Here is a 17,147-nt window from a genome sequence, read left to right as displayed (position 1 = left end):
ACCGGGTCCAGTCAGAGATTTTGGCTGACTTGGTTCGAGTCAGTATCTTTGATTTGCATGGAGTCGGACGTTGTAGCTGACTCAGTCAACAATTTTCCTCCGACTCGATCCATCTAAAAAATGAAGTTGACTGGAACCATACGTGCTTATTCCCTTTTCCAACCTTGACTATAATCGCCTCCAACATTCGCTTGAAACTTCCATCAGTTCGATCAAGCGAGACCACCATCTCCATTTATCAGCCACTTCGTCGTCCTCCAACCTCTTCCTCTCCAGACTCAGCGTCTTCCTCCGTCCCTCCTCCACAAACGCCGACCTGCAAGTCTAACGGTAAGCATCTTTCCTCTGTTTTTTTTTTCATGAAATTAGATGCAAATATGTATGTATTTTCTGAAATTAGATGTTATTTGTGTATTTATTTTCTGAATTAGATGTTTTTATGAATTTATTTGCAGAAAATTGATGCTATTTGTGTATGACCCAACTACATCTTTTCGTTTTGACCTAAACGTCATGTTTGGACTTGTCTAATACATAAGTTGGAAGCAATGGTTATTTTCTGTTTTTATTCTTATATATTTATATCTCCATCATTCTTATAGCAGATTTGAGGCTTTGCATACATTAATGGAAGGTTTTTTAGAGTGAGAAGAAAACAAATTGAAGTTGATCTGTTGGAGCTCAATGAATCAAAAGAATTGATTAAATTTTGCTTTATTTCTTTGTTTTTGTAATTGCAGATGAGTAGGAAGATAGACTTGTTGTATGGTGGTGGAAGTGTTAGTCTAAAATTGTTTGGTTCCTTTGTTAGATTATGGTTTATGGACATAAATCTGAAAAATACCTTCCAACTCAAAGACCCAGATCATGTGCATATGTGAATACTTTTGCTTTGTCTTTGTGGGTCTCTTATTGTGTATATATTATAAATGGTTGTACTTGTATAATATTTTGTATAACTCTTCATCAATTCTATTCATATAATTTATCAATTATAAACATATACCTTTTATTCAGCACAAAACAAAAAATAAGGGTATATGGGTCATTTTTAGCGGTCAGAACAACCAGTTAGATGCGTAATCAAACAACATGGTTTCAGTCTGAACCAGATGCAGTCAAAGCTTTAGACCAAGTCAGGCCTTAGCTGATTCGGTCCGCAACTATCAAACGGCCCCTAAGCCTAATTCCACAACTTTATTTTCTTATAAAGAATACTATTTTTCTAAAATAATTGGCATGTTTAATATCAATAGGAAGATATGTATTGCTTAGGAGATTTCTTGTTTTCTCCCATGTAGTGTCAAAGTATTTGGCATAAAGAGCCCTCAGCGTTAACCTTTGTTTGTCACTTTTTTTTGCGGTGGCAATCACGCAGATACTTTCGAAGAGGGATAAAAAAAGAGCGCTTCTTAAACATTTGTGTCTTTCATATGATAATTCTATTTGCTATTGTCTCAAAAGAGAGGGTTAAAATCACCATTTTTCTTTAGAATAAAATCTAACTAGCCCATACAAAAGGTGTTTCACGGTTGTCGGGTTGCTTAAATGATATTGAGTTTGGAATTTTAAAAGTTACGAACACGGTGGGCATTTGCGACAAACTTAGAATATGCTATTATTGACTTTTTATCACTTACAAGTTTTTGGTCCTTATGGTGAATATGCTTTATATTTTTTATTTCATTGATGGTTTCTTAAAGAACGTCTACAATTATTAACTTATCTTTATAAAATATAATCAGAAATATAAAAATGAGGAGATGAGATAAAATGGAATGCTACAATGTATAATCAAGTGGTTGAAAAATATGTAGTAGTAACAAGATAAGTCATTGGAATGGTATTTAATGATTTTAAATAGTTGATAAATAATACCAAGTCATAAAATTAGGTGTTTATAGACATATTTTCAGTTCCAAACAGATCTTTCTAGGTGAATGGAACGAAAAGACTATTTGATATGCATAAAAAATAGGTCTTTTATGATAATATGTCTGTTTCCAGAAAACTCCAAAATCATATTTTTCTGACTGAATAGACTGTAAAGACAATTGTACCCCAAACACCGTCTCTTTCTTTTTTGGATTATTAATTTTTTTTAAATAGTTTTTTTAAATTTCTTTTTTATTGAATTATTACTTTTTTTATTGGATTATTATATTAATAAATGTTATTTTTAATATATAATATTTATGTATTAATTGATATTATTTTATTTGATTATTAATTTCTTTTAAATAATTTTTTTTTATTTCCTTTTTATGGATTAATTCTTTTTTATTGGATTATTATATATTAATAAGTATTACTTTATTGGATTATTAATTTTTTTAGTTAATTTTTCTATTCATTTTTGTTGGATTAATTTTTTTTTTGGACAACACCACCATCATCCTAATATATTTTAAAAAAAAATATCCATTCCACCATACCGGACATAAACTGTGTCAAAAATCACACGTTGAGTAATAAAAAAACAAAAATGGCTAGAAAGAATAACAACGTAACATCAACTTGAAAAATAATAAACTAAAAACAACTTAATCGGCATTGTATTTGGATTTTTAAATGATTATTGTGTAATTTTGATTTTGAATGATAATGTATATGTTTTATAATTATTCAACAACTCCGTCCATCACAGTATAGAACGTTAGGGTAATATTGTTATTTTTCATCATTCAGCACAGTCAATCAGATATACAATCAAACATCATGGTTTCTTTTTCAGTCAGAAGACTTTCCAATATAACATTTTCCCAGACAACTCTTTCCCGGACAGAAACTATCAAACGGGACTTAAGTCTTAGTAATTTATATGGGCTTGAGACTTGAGATATATGATTTAATAACAAATACAAATTTCTCATATAAGAGATTAAGAGACTATTGATGTGATAAACTTTTGTTTGAAGGAAATTCATATTCCAGTTTCCACATTGAAATTTTTTTGTAATTTACACTAATTTTTTATATAATTTTTCTAAAAGTGGTTTTAGTTTGATTTAATTTTACATATTATATACATACAATAATATATATTTTTTTTAATTATCGCAATAGAAGTCTATCAGTTGAGATACATAATTTGATAAACTGATATCGAATGCAAAATCCCATGCAATTTTCAATCAGACAAATTACGTAGGAATAAAATCAAAAATATATTTCTTTTTCTATTTACCGTTTTTTTCAGCGCAGAGGCTAATATAAAGTCGATTCATTGCACAATTAAACTTGAAACAACTGCCAAACATTTTTTGTCCACAAGTAGCATAGATCGATCAAAATGTATTAAGAGAATATAGTTCAAAAGCTTGAAAATACCACAAAATATTAAACAAAAAAAAATTGCTGCAGGGACTTTGACAGCAACCCATGACCAAATATCATCCCTTGATTAACTCAGCACCAGGAGATCCATTCTTCTCCCCGAACATCACCACCTTCAAGAAAATCATATATAATTAACATATAATAAAATAAAAATTAATAAAAAAACACAAAATGACATTAGAAATAAGAAACAATAACATTCTACAATTGTTCTCCATGAGTTTCCATCTTCTGCAACCGATTTATTACATCTTCATTCGTGACATTGCAAAGTGCTTCTTTTTCTACAACAGGAATCACACAAGTTCTCACAAAATCATCACAAATTTGATTACTCAAATATGACTTCACAGTCTCCTTTGCAGAAACACATCTTTCAACTGTTGGGGTAGCAACAGGCAAAACCAAAGCTAGCTTTAATAACCGATAGACCAAAGGAAACGTAAGATGTTTTCTTGTTTCCACCATCATTTTAGCAAGGTCAGATATACCATTCAAGTTAGCAAATCTTTCATCATGTTGCACATTATCAATGTACAAATCAAGTTGAAGCTTAAGAGCCACCCTTTCCTCACATGTAAAATCATACGGATACATCTCGGCTAATCTCATTAGCTTTGATGTGTCAAAGTCACAAAATGAATCAGATAGATTCAATGCGGAAATACAAGTAAGCAATTCACAACTTGCATCATTGAAAAAATCATGAAGCGCTTGAATTTGCATATCCATAACTATGTTAAAACAATTGAACTCATAATGTTGCCGAAGGGTGATATTCGTCTTTTGTCTTCGGATGACATACTCTTCCTCCATATTCAACATTTCCATATCATGTTTTTCAAAAAAAGAAGATATCTCCTTCAAAAGTAAATCGAACCCATCAACTCTAAACTTTTGAAGTTGTCGAATAGTTGATTTCACCAATGAGATTGTGTTCAAAATATCTTGCTCTTTTCTTTCAAGAGCTTGTGACAATGGATCTATGATCCCCAAAATATTCAACATCAAGTGCAAATAAAACATAAAATCGAACGAGTCGATATATGCTAGAAGACTATATGCTTGATATCGACTATGGTTATTTCTCCCTTCCACTTCAATATATTCAAGCACATCAAAAACATATGAAAACAAATCAACCAAACGCGAAAGTGTTGTGTAATGAGAACCCCCGCATACATCAACAACTTTTACAATAGGAAAATCTTCATCCGACTCACTTTCGATTTCAATTTCTTTATACCCTATTGCTTCATGCAATTTCTCTTTTTGGCTTTCTCTTTCTAAATTTTTTCGACTACAAGAAGCACCAACCACATCCTTCATAATGGGTATCTTGTCAAATAAAACTCCAGAACCATAGTGTTCTTGTGCAACTGCTACAACAACTAACTGAAGTTGGTATGCAAAACAATGAACATAATACACAGAGTCATTTTCTTTCATTATTAAAGTTTTCAAATCTCTAAACACATTACGCATATTGCTTGCTCCATCATAACCTACGCCTCTCACCTTTTTCAAACTCAATCCATATTCGGCAAATAAAGATTCAATGGAGGATTTAAGAAATAAAGCAGATGTCTCCTCCATATGAATAAGACCAATGAATCTTTCTTTTACAATTCCACATGTAACATATCGTAAAACCACAGACATTAGTTTCTCGTTAAACACATCATCACCAATTTCTTCAAGAATGGGTTTGAGTATTTCTTGGGCATAACAAGTAACAATATCTTTTTGCATACTTAGAGTCTCCACTCGATTACTCTCTTCAGGATTTTGCAATGATGCCTCACGAACATTTTCACATGTATCTCGGATAAGTTTTATTGTTTCCAAGAACATTCCACTTTGAAAAGGCATTTCGGACTCATCAGCCACATGAAAAGGTATTTCACATTTCAACAAATATCTAGCAGCTGAAATTGAAACCTTTAATAGAAGTTGAGGATCGTTTTTTAAATCATCAGCATCGGCTAAAGATTGATCTTGACTCATTAGATTTTCACATTCATCGTCATCACTGTCAGATTCGGATATTGATAATTTTCTTTTCAGAAAATTTTCCATTCTTTCTAACAAAATAATAAAACAATTAGCTAGTGAATATTAACCAATGACATTTTAGTACTTTTGTCCAACAAACTATATCTTATTATAAAATCGTTGAAATTAATAAACCCTATCAATTAGAATTTGATTTTCGATAAACCCTAATAAAATATTAACTACGTATAACATTAACAACAACAAATCGATATTCAACTAACATAAACAAAATATTATATATTAACAATAAACAAATCAATTTTCAACTAATAATTAACAATAAATTGATTTTCAAGAACCTGTAACAAGCAACAGGTAACGATAAATAAATCGGATTTTTTTAAAACCACACATTGTAGTCAATAAAAAAAACGGCTACAAATAAACTGAAGGTAGGAAAAGTTATAAACCTTACCCCAGAACTTCTTCGACTGCTTGAAACGAAACCTTTTTCCTTTTCACTGTTTTGACTGCCGTTGACAATGGAGATCTAAGAACGGATATGAGTATATGAAATTGTTTCAAGAATGGTTTTTTTTTTATTCACGAGGGAAAGGTGCTGCCGGCGAGTAGATATGGGTTACGCAGGGCGAAGGAGGGGCGGTGACAGACGAGAGAGAAACGTCGAGTTGATATACGATACTTGGGGGTTGCGGCTGCTATTTATATTTTTCAGTTTTGGTGTTTTGGTTGGAGACACGGGGCACCAAAAACAGGCGTGTAAATGGAAAACGATTGGTTTTCCAAATTAATAAAAAAACAATAGTGGCTCATATTTTCCATCCAATTTAATCATAAACCTTGAAATTGGTTCCAAATTTAATCATAAATCTTTTTTATTTTTATATTTTTTTTTCACTAGGAAACCGATTTTGGAATGTTTGAATCGAAAAAAAAAATCAAATTTTGATGATAGTCGAAAGGTTTAAATACTAAAGATTAGTTGTGATACCCATGTATTATATGAGTTAATTTAAAAAAAAAAAGAGGTAAATATAAAGTTCAAAATATTTGCGAACTTTGAATTTATAAGAAAATAAAAAAAATAGTTAATTATTATAATGAAAATGTTTTTTATCTTTTAATTTTAAACAAATAATTTAAATAAAGAAAAAAAACTAATTAGCTTTAATTTTGGGAATTTTAAAATTAAAAGATAAGTTTATTAATGAAATTATTATCCATTTATTGCTATATTTATTGCAATTATTACATTAAAATATTATGTGTAATTTAATAAAATAAAAAACCTCATAAAATGACATGTGGAAAAAATAATTAATTAAAAATAACCACAATGATATTGACAAATTGAATGAGAGTGTGACAAGTGGTAAAAAAAACTTTCATTTATTAGAGAGGATTCAACGTTTTTAGAAAGATTTAAAAATGTATAATTTTGTGAATATAAAATTTTATTTTTTTAACAAATGCTATTTTGTGAAAAAAAAAATTCTTACATATTATAACATCAAAAGTTCAAAACCATAACAGATGTCCTAGAATACCCCATTGCTCTAGCACCCAAAATACATAATTTTTAATATAAAAATAGTATGTAAATCAAGCTGGAGCGAGAAAGGTGTGAGGCAAGTTTTCCCTCATCTTAAAACACCATACCGAAGGTAAAGAAATATGAGCGTGAGAAAAGATTGAAGGGGGCCTATCCCGCATTCTTTCTCCTCATCAAGTTGGTTAGACTTTTATGTATTTTGTTTTTTTTTTTTGTTTTTTTAATATTTATTAAATTATGTATCTACTAAAAATTTATCAAAATTATATCAAAATTCATGGTTTTTAATTCCCTACAAAATGAGTATAATGTTTGTATAAAATATATATTTTTAAAAAAATAAAATGTAGTGAAAGGTAGTGGAAGATGACAATTTCCTGCTTTTTGATGAGTGAAAGAAAAGTGAGGCAAAACTGACATGACACTCAAATAGTGAAAGATTTTTCTCATACATATCTTACGGTCTTAGAGAGATAGATAGAAAGCAAGAAATAGAGAAAGAGATGCTTGTTATGGTTTGTGAGTCGGGTAATCTCTCTCCATGCCGCTAGGGATGAGCATGGGTCGGTTTTTGGCTAAAACCAAACCAAACCGTAGAAAGTCGGTTTTTCGGTTTTTAAACCCATATGGGTTTGGTTTTTGCATGGTTCGGTTTTCCGGGTTGGGTTTATGAGCTCCTGTTTTTTTCTAGTTTTTTGGTTCAAACTCAGTAAAAATACGTTGCGATAAATAGTATTGTATCTATTTTAAATATACTAAAATAAAGAATACGGATTCTAATATTCTAAAATCATAAAAATGTTCAAAGGATCAAAGTTTAACACCATTAACACTTTTTTAAAAATAAACAAAAATACTACAGGGATAAAGTCTAAAATTTAAAGTACAATAAAAAAAACCAGTTAATTACCTATTCTTAAGTAGATAAATAGATAGATTGGAGTAGATATTAAGTAGATAAGGAGATAGATTGGAGTAGATAACTTCAGTCGGTTGCCTCCAAGATGAAAGATTGAACGAAAAGTGCCAAAAATTTGGGTCAATACGTGAGTGGTGAACGGCCGATGTGACTATGAAGAACGAGAAGGAAAAGAGAACAAGAATTGACTTTTAGGGATTTAACTCAATGCGTGTTATAGTCTATTAGATAATAGATATCGTTATATTGAGTATTGATTATTGGGTCATTAACATTCAATAACCCATTAGGCCATTACGTATTTCATTTTTATTATATATTTTTAAAATTCAATATTTAATATTATGTATAATAAATATTGAAAATATTTAAAACATAATAAATAACAAGTTATACAAACCATTTAATCTAAACCGATTTAACTAAATTAAGGTGTCGTTTGTATTTTCTGAGGCAAAATGTTTGTAGTCTACGGACCAAATCTGCATACATCTGCAGTAGAAGAGGTGGATCAAACGTCTGCAGTCTAAAAGAAATATAATGTTTGTTTTTTAACATCCGCAGACTGCTGAAATAAACTAAAATCTAACTAAACTGATTTAAAAAAAAAAACTTAACAGAGTTTTTTCAATAATTTTATGACTTATATTATAGATAATTAACAAATATAGATAAACTTTTATGTATTATTGTATAAAAAGCGAAAATAAAATGATATAAATTAACGTATATTATATATTTAATAAAAACAACAAACTATGGTCGCAAAGTTATACCTAAACATTACAATTAGGAATAAAAGATTTAACACATAAAATAAATGGAAATAAACTTTTATTTTAAATGAAACTTTTCAAAATTTTCATTTTACTTTTTCAATTAAATCAATTAAAAAATGACCATAAATATTTTTTTCTAAGAAATGAATGATACTGCATTAAATAATGTTTTATAAAATTTGTCACAAAAATATAAAACAATAATAAGATTTTTTTTTTCATATTTATATAAACAACTCTAATGACCTTTATTGTAATTAAATCATTATTTATATATTTGTCACAAATGCCATGATTGTGTAGTTGAACTTTTTTTCTGTAAGTATTGTAACATTTTTTTCCAAATTGTTTAACATAGATAAAATTGAAATAAATCTAAGTTTTTTTTTTAAAAAAAAAAACAAAGATGTATTGTTTTTTTAGGCTAGAAGATGTCTTAAGATGTTTGAAGACTCTGGTCCATATTTACGCCAAGAAGAGGACGTACAAACCTTTTTAGGTCTACATTCTTCATAAAAAACAAATAGTCTGTGAAGCCTAATGTCTGCACGTGGTCTGCACGGCACAGACAGAAGAGGCCAAGAAGATCTGCAGGTAAAAAACAAACAACACCTAAATCATCGACACTTTGTTCTATCAAACTACCCTTACAATTATCATCTCCTTGTATAAATTACATCACATATTATATATATATATATATATATATATATATATATATATATATATATATATTCATTAATACTATAGGTTCGGTTTCTAGTGGTTCAGTTTTACAAAAAACCATAACTGAATCATATGTATCCGCCTATCCGGTTAATCAAAATCAAAATTGCACATTGTTTTTAGTAGTGGTTCTGTTATATTGGTTATATTGGTTTCGGTTTGAATTATTGGTTAATATGCTCACCCTTACATAAAGATAAGGAGTAAGTTCTAATTGCATTTTGGATGATATAGAATTTTTGAACATGTCTAGTTGGATATTAAGAGACAATCAAAAGAGGTGGGGATCTACAAGCATTATAAATTCTAAGATAATCAATTAGTAGCATTTGCTTCTAAAAATTCCCCAACATGTATCAACCATAACTTCATCAACATTAATCGACTTTAGTGTTCTTATCTGATTTAATAGATTATCAGGATCAATCAACTCACACTCCATATCAATGATCCCCAACTGAAATTCATACATAAAAATGTAATCTGATATATGTTTTCATAAATTATTGACAACAAATTGAAACGATTGAAAACTTTGAAGGATTGGAATGGAAATGAAGCAAGTGGTTTTCTTATACCTGTAACTAGGGGTGAGCATGGTGCGGTTTGATGCGGTTTTAAGGCCAAACCAAACCGCAAACCGTATGGTGCGGTTTTTTCATTCTTAAAACCGTTAGGTGCGGTTTTGCAACGGTTCGGTTTTACGGTTTTTAAATGCGGTTTCGGTTTGTATTGGTGCGGTTTTGGTTTTAAATCGTGTCTAGACTTTGGTGCAGTTTTTTATGTTTATTGGAGCGGTTTTCTAAAAGCGTAAGAACTGAAAACCATGTGCATGTAAGCTTGTATTGTGATTTTTTTTTTCATTTTTGAAACCATTCATTTTCAGCCTAAAACAAAAATACATAATCAAAAATTATAAGTAGCTTAAAATAATTAATAATCGAAGGTTGGTTGAATATGACTTAATTTGTTACAAGCTTATTACACATGTCGATTAGTACGTTTGGCTAACAATAGAAATTTTTTTTGCACCCCATATAGTCTTACCCAAACACAAAGTAAACATATAAAAGTATATTATCGTTTATAAGTATTTTACATTATAATATATTAATTGATTTATTACTATACACGCTTGCGGTGCGGTTCGGTTTTGGTGGACCGGTTTTTTGGATAAAAACCGCACCGCACCGTTGACTTTCGGTTTTTGCAAAAATTAAATCCGCACCAATGGTTTTTGCATCGGTTTCGGTTTTTCGGTTGCGGTTTATTGCGGTTTTGTCGGTTTTTCTTTTGTCGGATCGATTTTTGCTCACCCCTACCTGTAACATTCATTCTCATTCCAAACAGATAGTCACCACAAGACACCCCTCTCTCAGTTGTGGTATATATCTGTTAAGAAATATGAATTATAAGTGAAATTATTAATTAATATAAACGATTACAAAGGTGGAATAAACTAATTTCTTGAAACCTACGCATGCTGGTCTGAGTTCCGTTTATTTCCGTAAATAGCAATCCCTTGATTTACTCATTTACCTATAAAAAAACAGATTTAAAGTTTGTGAAAGATATTTAAAAAAAACTATCAAATAGCAACTATCAAATACTCTCCTTAGCAATCAAATACAAAGAACAATTAAAATACATTTTTACAGAAAACTTAGTGAATCATAAATCAACTATTTTAAACAATAACTAACCTTTAAGTGAAGAAGCAACTAAGAACATAAAAGGAGTATTGAGAGAAACTTTTCAACTATAAAATCCATCCAATTAATCATAAAGAACACGAGTAACCATTTTCTTTCCAGTAAAATTAGGTTGCTACTTTTCAGCAGTATAGTAGGCGTTTTTTTTACAGTGTACTCAACATTTTAATTTTGAAGTTTTAATCTTAAAAAAAAAAGAATCCAAATCAAAATGTATATTTATGTGAATTAAAAAAGAAAGGCTCCTGTTTCTACACCATTTGTTCAAATGAAAGTAAGCTGCAAATCTAATCCTAACCTTCCAATCAATTTTTTTTCATTAAATTCTAGTTAGCTATCACCAAAGTTTTTTTCACAAGTAGATTGCTAGTCTTCCGACTTTAAAAGTGAAGCTTAGATTCTGGAATCACTTAAAGGGCATGAAAGTAATTGTGAAACTAAGCACGTTGACCATAATATCTATAAATATAAAGCAAGAAGTTATCAAATTAACAAATAAATAATTTATGAAATAAAAAATGACTTACTTAAATTCGCAAGTAAAGGCTTTTCCTTCAAGACTACACGTAGCTTTCAATATTGCACACCAAATATCTCCTGTTCCAGTTGGGAACTGTTGCTTCAAAATATGAGGAACATATAGTCATGGGCCAAGGTTGATTCCTAACTATTAGCCAAATGGGACAAGTACAACTTATTTAAAACGGATGATTAAACAAACATAATCAAGTAAAGAATCATGTACAATAAGCTGAAATGAGCACCTTAATTGGGTCAGGCATTTCATCAAATACCTTATAGGCAGGTTTTTCACAGAAAAGCAATAACCTTGTTGAGACTTCCCATTTGGAAGATATAATGAAATCGATCAGAATAATGAAATTGAGTAAATGTTTAGACAAGTAGATAAACAAACAGTTAAATATGGAAATAAGAGAACACGATCTTGGAGTTAGAGCTGAAGATTTCAAAACCCAATAGTGACGCGGAAATATAAATTGCGTTTATTGAAGATGTTAAAGCAATTCTAATTAAGAGCACATATGAAATACCTACCTTGAAGAATAGAAGGAGCGGCTGAGAGAGTATACGACGGAGGTTAGAAGAAGCATCGGCCATGGCAGAAATCGAACAATAAAAACGGAGCAAAAAACCGCATCGTTCTCGAATTTGTAAGACCCATGAAGATGGTGTAGTCTCCGAATTGTAGTCGGTCTTTGAAGCAGAACACCGTCTTCGCTCTGTCGGTTCTTGGGAGACGAAGATGCCGACCTCACCGGAGGAGGACTGGAATTCCAGTTCCGCCGGAGACGACGACCGGTCGAGAAGCAGCGGAGGAGGCATGTGGTATCAGAGAAAGTAGAAGAATGTAACATCTGGGTTTTTTTTGTTGAAGAAGAGGACGTAAGTGAATGGCGGTGACGCTTTGATTGGCTATAGAAGGCGGTGTCATAGGGACGAAAAAAGAAAGTGTAAAACTTTGGTGGTACCAAATACTTATGTGGCAGAATTTCAAATCACAAAAGGTTGCTGTTCACCAACCTCTATATATATATATATATGGGTCGGTTTGGTTTTTATGGACGGTTTTATACGTCACAATCAAACCAAACCGTCGGTTATTGCTTTGGTTTCGGTTATGTCGATTTTTTTTTTGTTTTTCGGTTTTCGGTTCGGTTTTTGGTCATCCCTACATGCCACATAGGTTTGATAGCAGTGACGGACACAAGAATGTACAGTAGTGGCATCAACTTTTTTTCCAAGCAAATATAATAACAAAAAAAAAGTACTGAATGTATTAAAAATAATAAACTAATAGTTTTAGAACTTATATTTTAAATTTGACATCTATATGTATCCATATTTTGAAAGTGATACATTACATCTTTGATCTTCATTTTTCATAACCGCTTCTTTTTCAATATAACAAACTAATCATCACCAATTTTGTTATGCAAGTCCATCTTCAAAAGCTTAATCGTTGAAAAACATCTATCGTTTGTTACGGTCATGACGAGTAAAAGCAAAACCAACTTTAACAACCTATAAACCATATGATAAAACCAATGTTTCCTAGTTGTGGTCGTGACGGGCAGTGGCGGATCTAATTTTTTTTTTGTTGGGGGCACCATCAATAATGGACTATATGTATGAATCGGGTCAAATGGTCAAAATAATCAGGTTGGATGAAACTAGTGACAAATTTAGAATAGTAAACCATGTGGTTTCTTAACGGGGTTCAACAAAGCCGATTAAAAAAACCAAATTCAACCGAACCGGTTTAAGAAAAAATCGGGTTCAACCAGACCGGTTCAATAGACATATAATTGGTTCACAATGCATAAAAACTATATTTTGTATTTATGATCATCTCGTATTAGAATGAAACACATTATGTTTGTAGTCACTGTTGTCACATTATAAAATGAAACACCTGATGTTCCATGTTTGCTACGTCTTGAGCCAACTACAAGTATTGATCACGAAATAACATTAACATTAGGACCTTAATTGGTTTATAAATACTAAATAAAGTAAAATCATCGTCAAACCATTGTTCCAATTAATAGGTTTAATTAAAATTATTACTTTTCTAGATTGATAATTATCAGAAATCCTAATCTACCTCTCTAATAAATGAAACCTAAATTACCACATGTCCTCTTTTTAGATCCATGCTTTGCCACATGGCATTTTTCTAACCTATAAGTTAATTGTTTTCCCGCCCATCTTATACCCTCTCCTGACTCGGAAATTTGAATCTCATCCTATATACTTTTGAATTGAAAATTTGAAATTAAGGTTTAATCAATCACATAAAATCAGCTAAAAATCTTTGACCATTATCCCAGTCAAATATAATCCATATTTGAATGTTAAGTCCTATAATTATCACGCATAGGAATCTCTCACCACCACTGCTACACTTCCACCATTGTTATGTCATCATCACCACCATCCACTGCAACCACCACCAACGAACAATCTCCATGACTTACTTAAGAAAAAATGGAGGGAGACGACATTGATTTTTAGTTTTAGCACTAAATTGATTTTTATCCCTAAATCTATGTGAAGTATTCTTATGCGATTAGGGTATAGATAATATCATCCCCTCATTTTCTACGCACTAGCAACCAGCTCCTGGAACAAAGTCAGATATGTTTCAGATTCTATCTTTTTGCATCATGTTTTTTCATCTTGTGACATGACTTCATCGAAAAAACTCCTCTGTTTTTTCAACAACTATCTTTTCCTAACTTCACATTCAAATAACTCTTTCATCGTCTGTTTGGTTCTTTACAATTTTGATGACAATAGAAAGTTCAAAGTTAATTATAAACAGACCATTTGTTTTTATTTCGTTTTCTCTATCAATTTTCAGTTATTGGGATATTTTTATTGATGTTAAAAGTTATGCAACATGTACTGATCACATATGTTGTTTTGATATTTACCAGACCCACCATTTTTTGTATATGCGTATTATTTTGAGCCATAATTTGATTTTTTTCTTAACATTTGAAGTTTTCGTTTTGTTTGAACTTGAAATAAAAGGAATGCTCTTGGATATGACTCCCAATCAGATAAGCACATAAACATGTTTTTAAGGTACATTCAGGTATGAAATAGTCAAGTTCAGTTGCTATCTTATATTTCTTAATTGCTGTAATCAAAATCATTTTAATCTTTGGTCATGATGTTTCACAAAATAGGAGACGAGACGAAATAATTTTAAGATGACAGGTTGAACACAAGTGTGATGCCAAGGCACAGTAACATCAAGGTCTTATTTCTTCATTTTTCTCATATTTTGGGCCATTTTCTGTCATAATTAAATAATACCCTTTTAAAATTTGTAACATTCTTTATGATTTGATTTTTTATTATCATACAGGTTGGATTAAGTTTTCTTAATTCAAGAGTGAAGGGAGGGTGTTCTGGATAGGTTTACTTAGAAGCAATTCACAATGGTTTTGGAAATTTGTGGATCTGTATCATGCTAAAGTATAAAATGAAATGCAAGTTTTTCCATATATTATTTTTAATATTTATTTAATAAAATAAAGGACAACTTTATTCTTATTACCATAACCATTATTCTTGCACAACTTCATTTTTTACTTCATTTACTTTAATCAAGCTATGTACAACTTTATTTTTACTTAGTTACTATATTCAAGTTGTTATAAAGTTGAAAAGTTATTTAATTGTTTTTGAATCTGTATTTATTATTATTTTTTAAAAAGAAAAAACTTGTACTTTTTGTTTTATATTGTTTACGAGTCACATGCAGTAAATCAAATTAATGCAAACAAAGTGACATAAAATAACTAAAATATATGTTATCATTACTACCCTTAAAATTATCCGTTCTACCCTTCTGTTTCTCCAACTTGCATTTTTTTCTTACATGTTACTTACTACATAAGAACATGATAATAGCAATGAACTATGATGAAATCAAAGAGTGTTTTTTTTTATTTAAAAAAATGATTTTTCAATAGTAGGTTGCTATGTATAAAACCTTACGAGAACTGAAGTTTTGTTGTAGCCAAAACCTTTGTCGTTAGAGATTACAATTGTCTTGGCAATGACAACTAATAAAACAGATGCCAGCAAAATATCAATGTGGTTAGTGTATGGGCAGTGGAGATAAATCAACATCCCAATGTTTGCAAGAACCAAAGTAGTGAAGACATTTCGTATAAGCATCAATAAACTAAACAAAATTCAATTCTAAGTTTTTTTTTCTTCTTCTTCTTCTTCGTTTTTTTTTTTTTTTTTTTTTTTTTTTTTTTTTTTTTTTGTAAAGATATAAATATAACATACATAAATTACATTTTTGGCCCGTTGATTTTTTCAATTTTGAAAAAATACTGTTGTACATTGGCATTTGTCATAATACTTTGTATGTTCTCTGTAAATGTTTTTTTACGCTTTCTGAAAGTTTTTGTATCTTTTTTTTAATGTACATTTCCTGTAACTTTTTCTTAGTACATTGACATTTTTATAGAAAGTCGACCATTTACACGGAAAATTGCGATACTTTCAATATCACTATTCTGATGACAAGGACCTTTTTTGTAACATCGTTTACAATTTATGTCATTCTGTGAATAAATTTTTTCCCTTATGTAATAATATATTTTTCCATTAAACAACCCACAACGAGATAAAGATTATGTTGAGGAGCATTCTCTAAAGTAACATTATGAATGTCTTCATTATGATCTTGCATGAAAGATAATAACTCAAAGAAAATCTATCTATTAAGAGAGTCACTTGACTCATCATGACCACGAAAATAGTAAACCATTTTTCAATAAAAATTTACACCACCAGATTTAAGCACCTATCCGAAGTTTATAGTTAATATCCTTAATATTGGTTTGATTCGTGAAGGATACGCTAATACATTGTTTTTCTTTCATTAGAGATTCACAAATTTCCCAAATTTACACCACCAGATTTAAGCACCTAACCGAAGTTTATAGTTACTATCCTTAATATTGGTTTGATTCGTGAAGGATACGCTAATACATTGTTTTTCTTTCATTAGAGATTCACAAATTTCTCTTGCTTTGTTGTGAAAACTATCACTACCACCCACATAAGTCTTCAATGCTTTTTTTTATTCCAAGTATCAAAACCTTATGTAACAAATGCATTTCTCCCTCTTTGTTGTCCTACCATCTCTCCACACATATAGAAAAATAAACAATATGTTTTGTTCTTTTTTATGATATACTCTAACCAATCAAAGTCATCAAACTAGTTAACAACAAAACGTCTTTCCTTTTTACCTATTTTATTTGATAGAAATGTATGACCCATTGGTTGACAAGGTCCTTGAAGAAAATATGTCCTTATTTATTATCTTTGATTTGGATTGTAAGTTGTAATCTTTGGTCTATCCCCCAGGTCTTTTGGAAGATCCTTTAAATCAACACTTGTAATTGGAGTAGATGTAGGTTGTGGACTTTATGGATTAACATTAGAGCATGGTCTTTTAGAGGATCCTTCAACACTTGATTCATTGGTGCTCGGCCTTCTAAAAAAGACTCAGTTTTACCCAAACAATTCAATACCAATAAGTA

General features: G+C 30.4%; 2 protein-coding genes across 12 annotated transcripts; both read right to left on the bottom strand.

The window, feature by feature from the left end:
- Positions 1-3,218: 3,218 nt before the first annotated feature.
- Positions 3,219-6,065, bottom strand: LOC145116215 (uncharacterized). Of its 4 annotated transcripts, none has more exons than XM_079052580.1 (3): positions 5,813-6,065; positions 3,538-5,423; positions 3,219-3,449 (listed from the first exon to the last, which is right to left on the bottom strand). In XM_079052580.1, the coding sequence occupies exon 2, from the start codon at positions 5,416-5,418 to the stop codon at positions 3,541-3,543; it is 1,878 nt and encodes a 625-aa protein (XP_078908706.1). In that variant the 5' UTR covers positions 5,419-5,423; positions 5,813-6,065; the 3' UTR covers positions 3,219-3,449; positions 3,538-3,540. The 4 variants fall into 4 exon arrangements, 3 of the variants coding, with proteins under 3 accessions (XP_078908706.1, XP_078908704.1, XP_078908705.1); XM_079052578.1 differs by having other exon boundaries at positions 3,545-5,423; XM_079052579.1 differs by having other exon boundaries at positions 3,545-5,419.
- Positions 6,066-9,638: 3,573 nt separating this feature from the next.
- LOC145112992 (uncharacterized) lies at positions 9,639-12,548 on the bottom strand. Of its 8 annotated transcripts, none has more exons than XR_013710706.1 (5): positions 11,811-12,546; positions 11,574-11,713; positions 10,813-10,873; positions 10,657-10,726; positions 9,639-9,791 (listed from the first exon to the last, which is right to left on the bottom strand). XR_013710706.1 is itself a non-coding variant. In XM_079049103.1 (4 exons), the coding sequence occupies exons 1-3, from the start codon at positions 12,388-12,390 to the stop codon at positions 10,870-10,872; spliced, it is 384 nt and encodes a 127-aa protein (XP_078905229.1). In that variant the 5' UTR covers positions 12,391-12,548; the 3' UTR covers positions 10,268-10,726; positions 10,813-10,869. The 8 variants fall into 8 exon arrangements, 2 of the variants coding, with proteins under 2 accessions (XP_078905229.1, XP_078905230.1); XR_013710707.1 differs by lacking the exon at positions 9,639-9,791 and adding an exon at positions 9,799-9,912; XR_013710703.1 differs by lacking the exon at positions 9,639-9,791 and having other exon boundaries at positions 10,268-10,726; positions 11,811-11,884; positions 12,103-12,547.
- Positions 12,549-17,147: the final 4,599 nt, after the last annotated feature.

This window comes from Lactuca virosa, chromosome 5, assembly GCF_052849685.1.
Source record: "Lactuca virosa cultivar CGN04683 chromosome 5, Lactuca_virosa_CGN04683_v6, whole genome shotgun sequence".
In the NCBI taxonomy this organism is placed as follows: domain Eukaryota; kingdom Viridiplantae; phylum Streptophyta; class Magnoliopsida; order Asterales; family Asteraceae; genus Lactuca; species Lactuca virosa.
This window is presented reverse-complemented; position numbering and strand designations above follow the sequence as displayed.

What these genes read in the sequence shown, in the direction of transcription:
- LOC145116215 (XM_079052578.1), bottom strand. Translation starts at nt 5,418, where the DNA reads ATGGAAAATTTTCTGAAAAGAAAATTATCAATATCCGAATCTGACAGT.
- LOC145112992 (XM_079049103.1), bottom strand. Translation starts at nt 12,390, where the DNA reads ATGCCTCCTCCGCTGCTTCTCGACCGGTCGTCGTCTCCGGCGGAACTG. An exon ending in CGCTCCTTCTATTCTTCAAG is followed by an intron (nt 11,666 to 12,102) that starts GTAGGTATTTCA and finishes CATATTTTGAAG; the next exon opens with CAACAGTTCCCAACTGGAAC.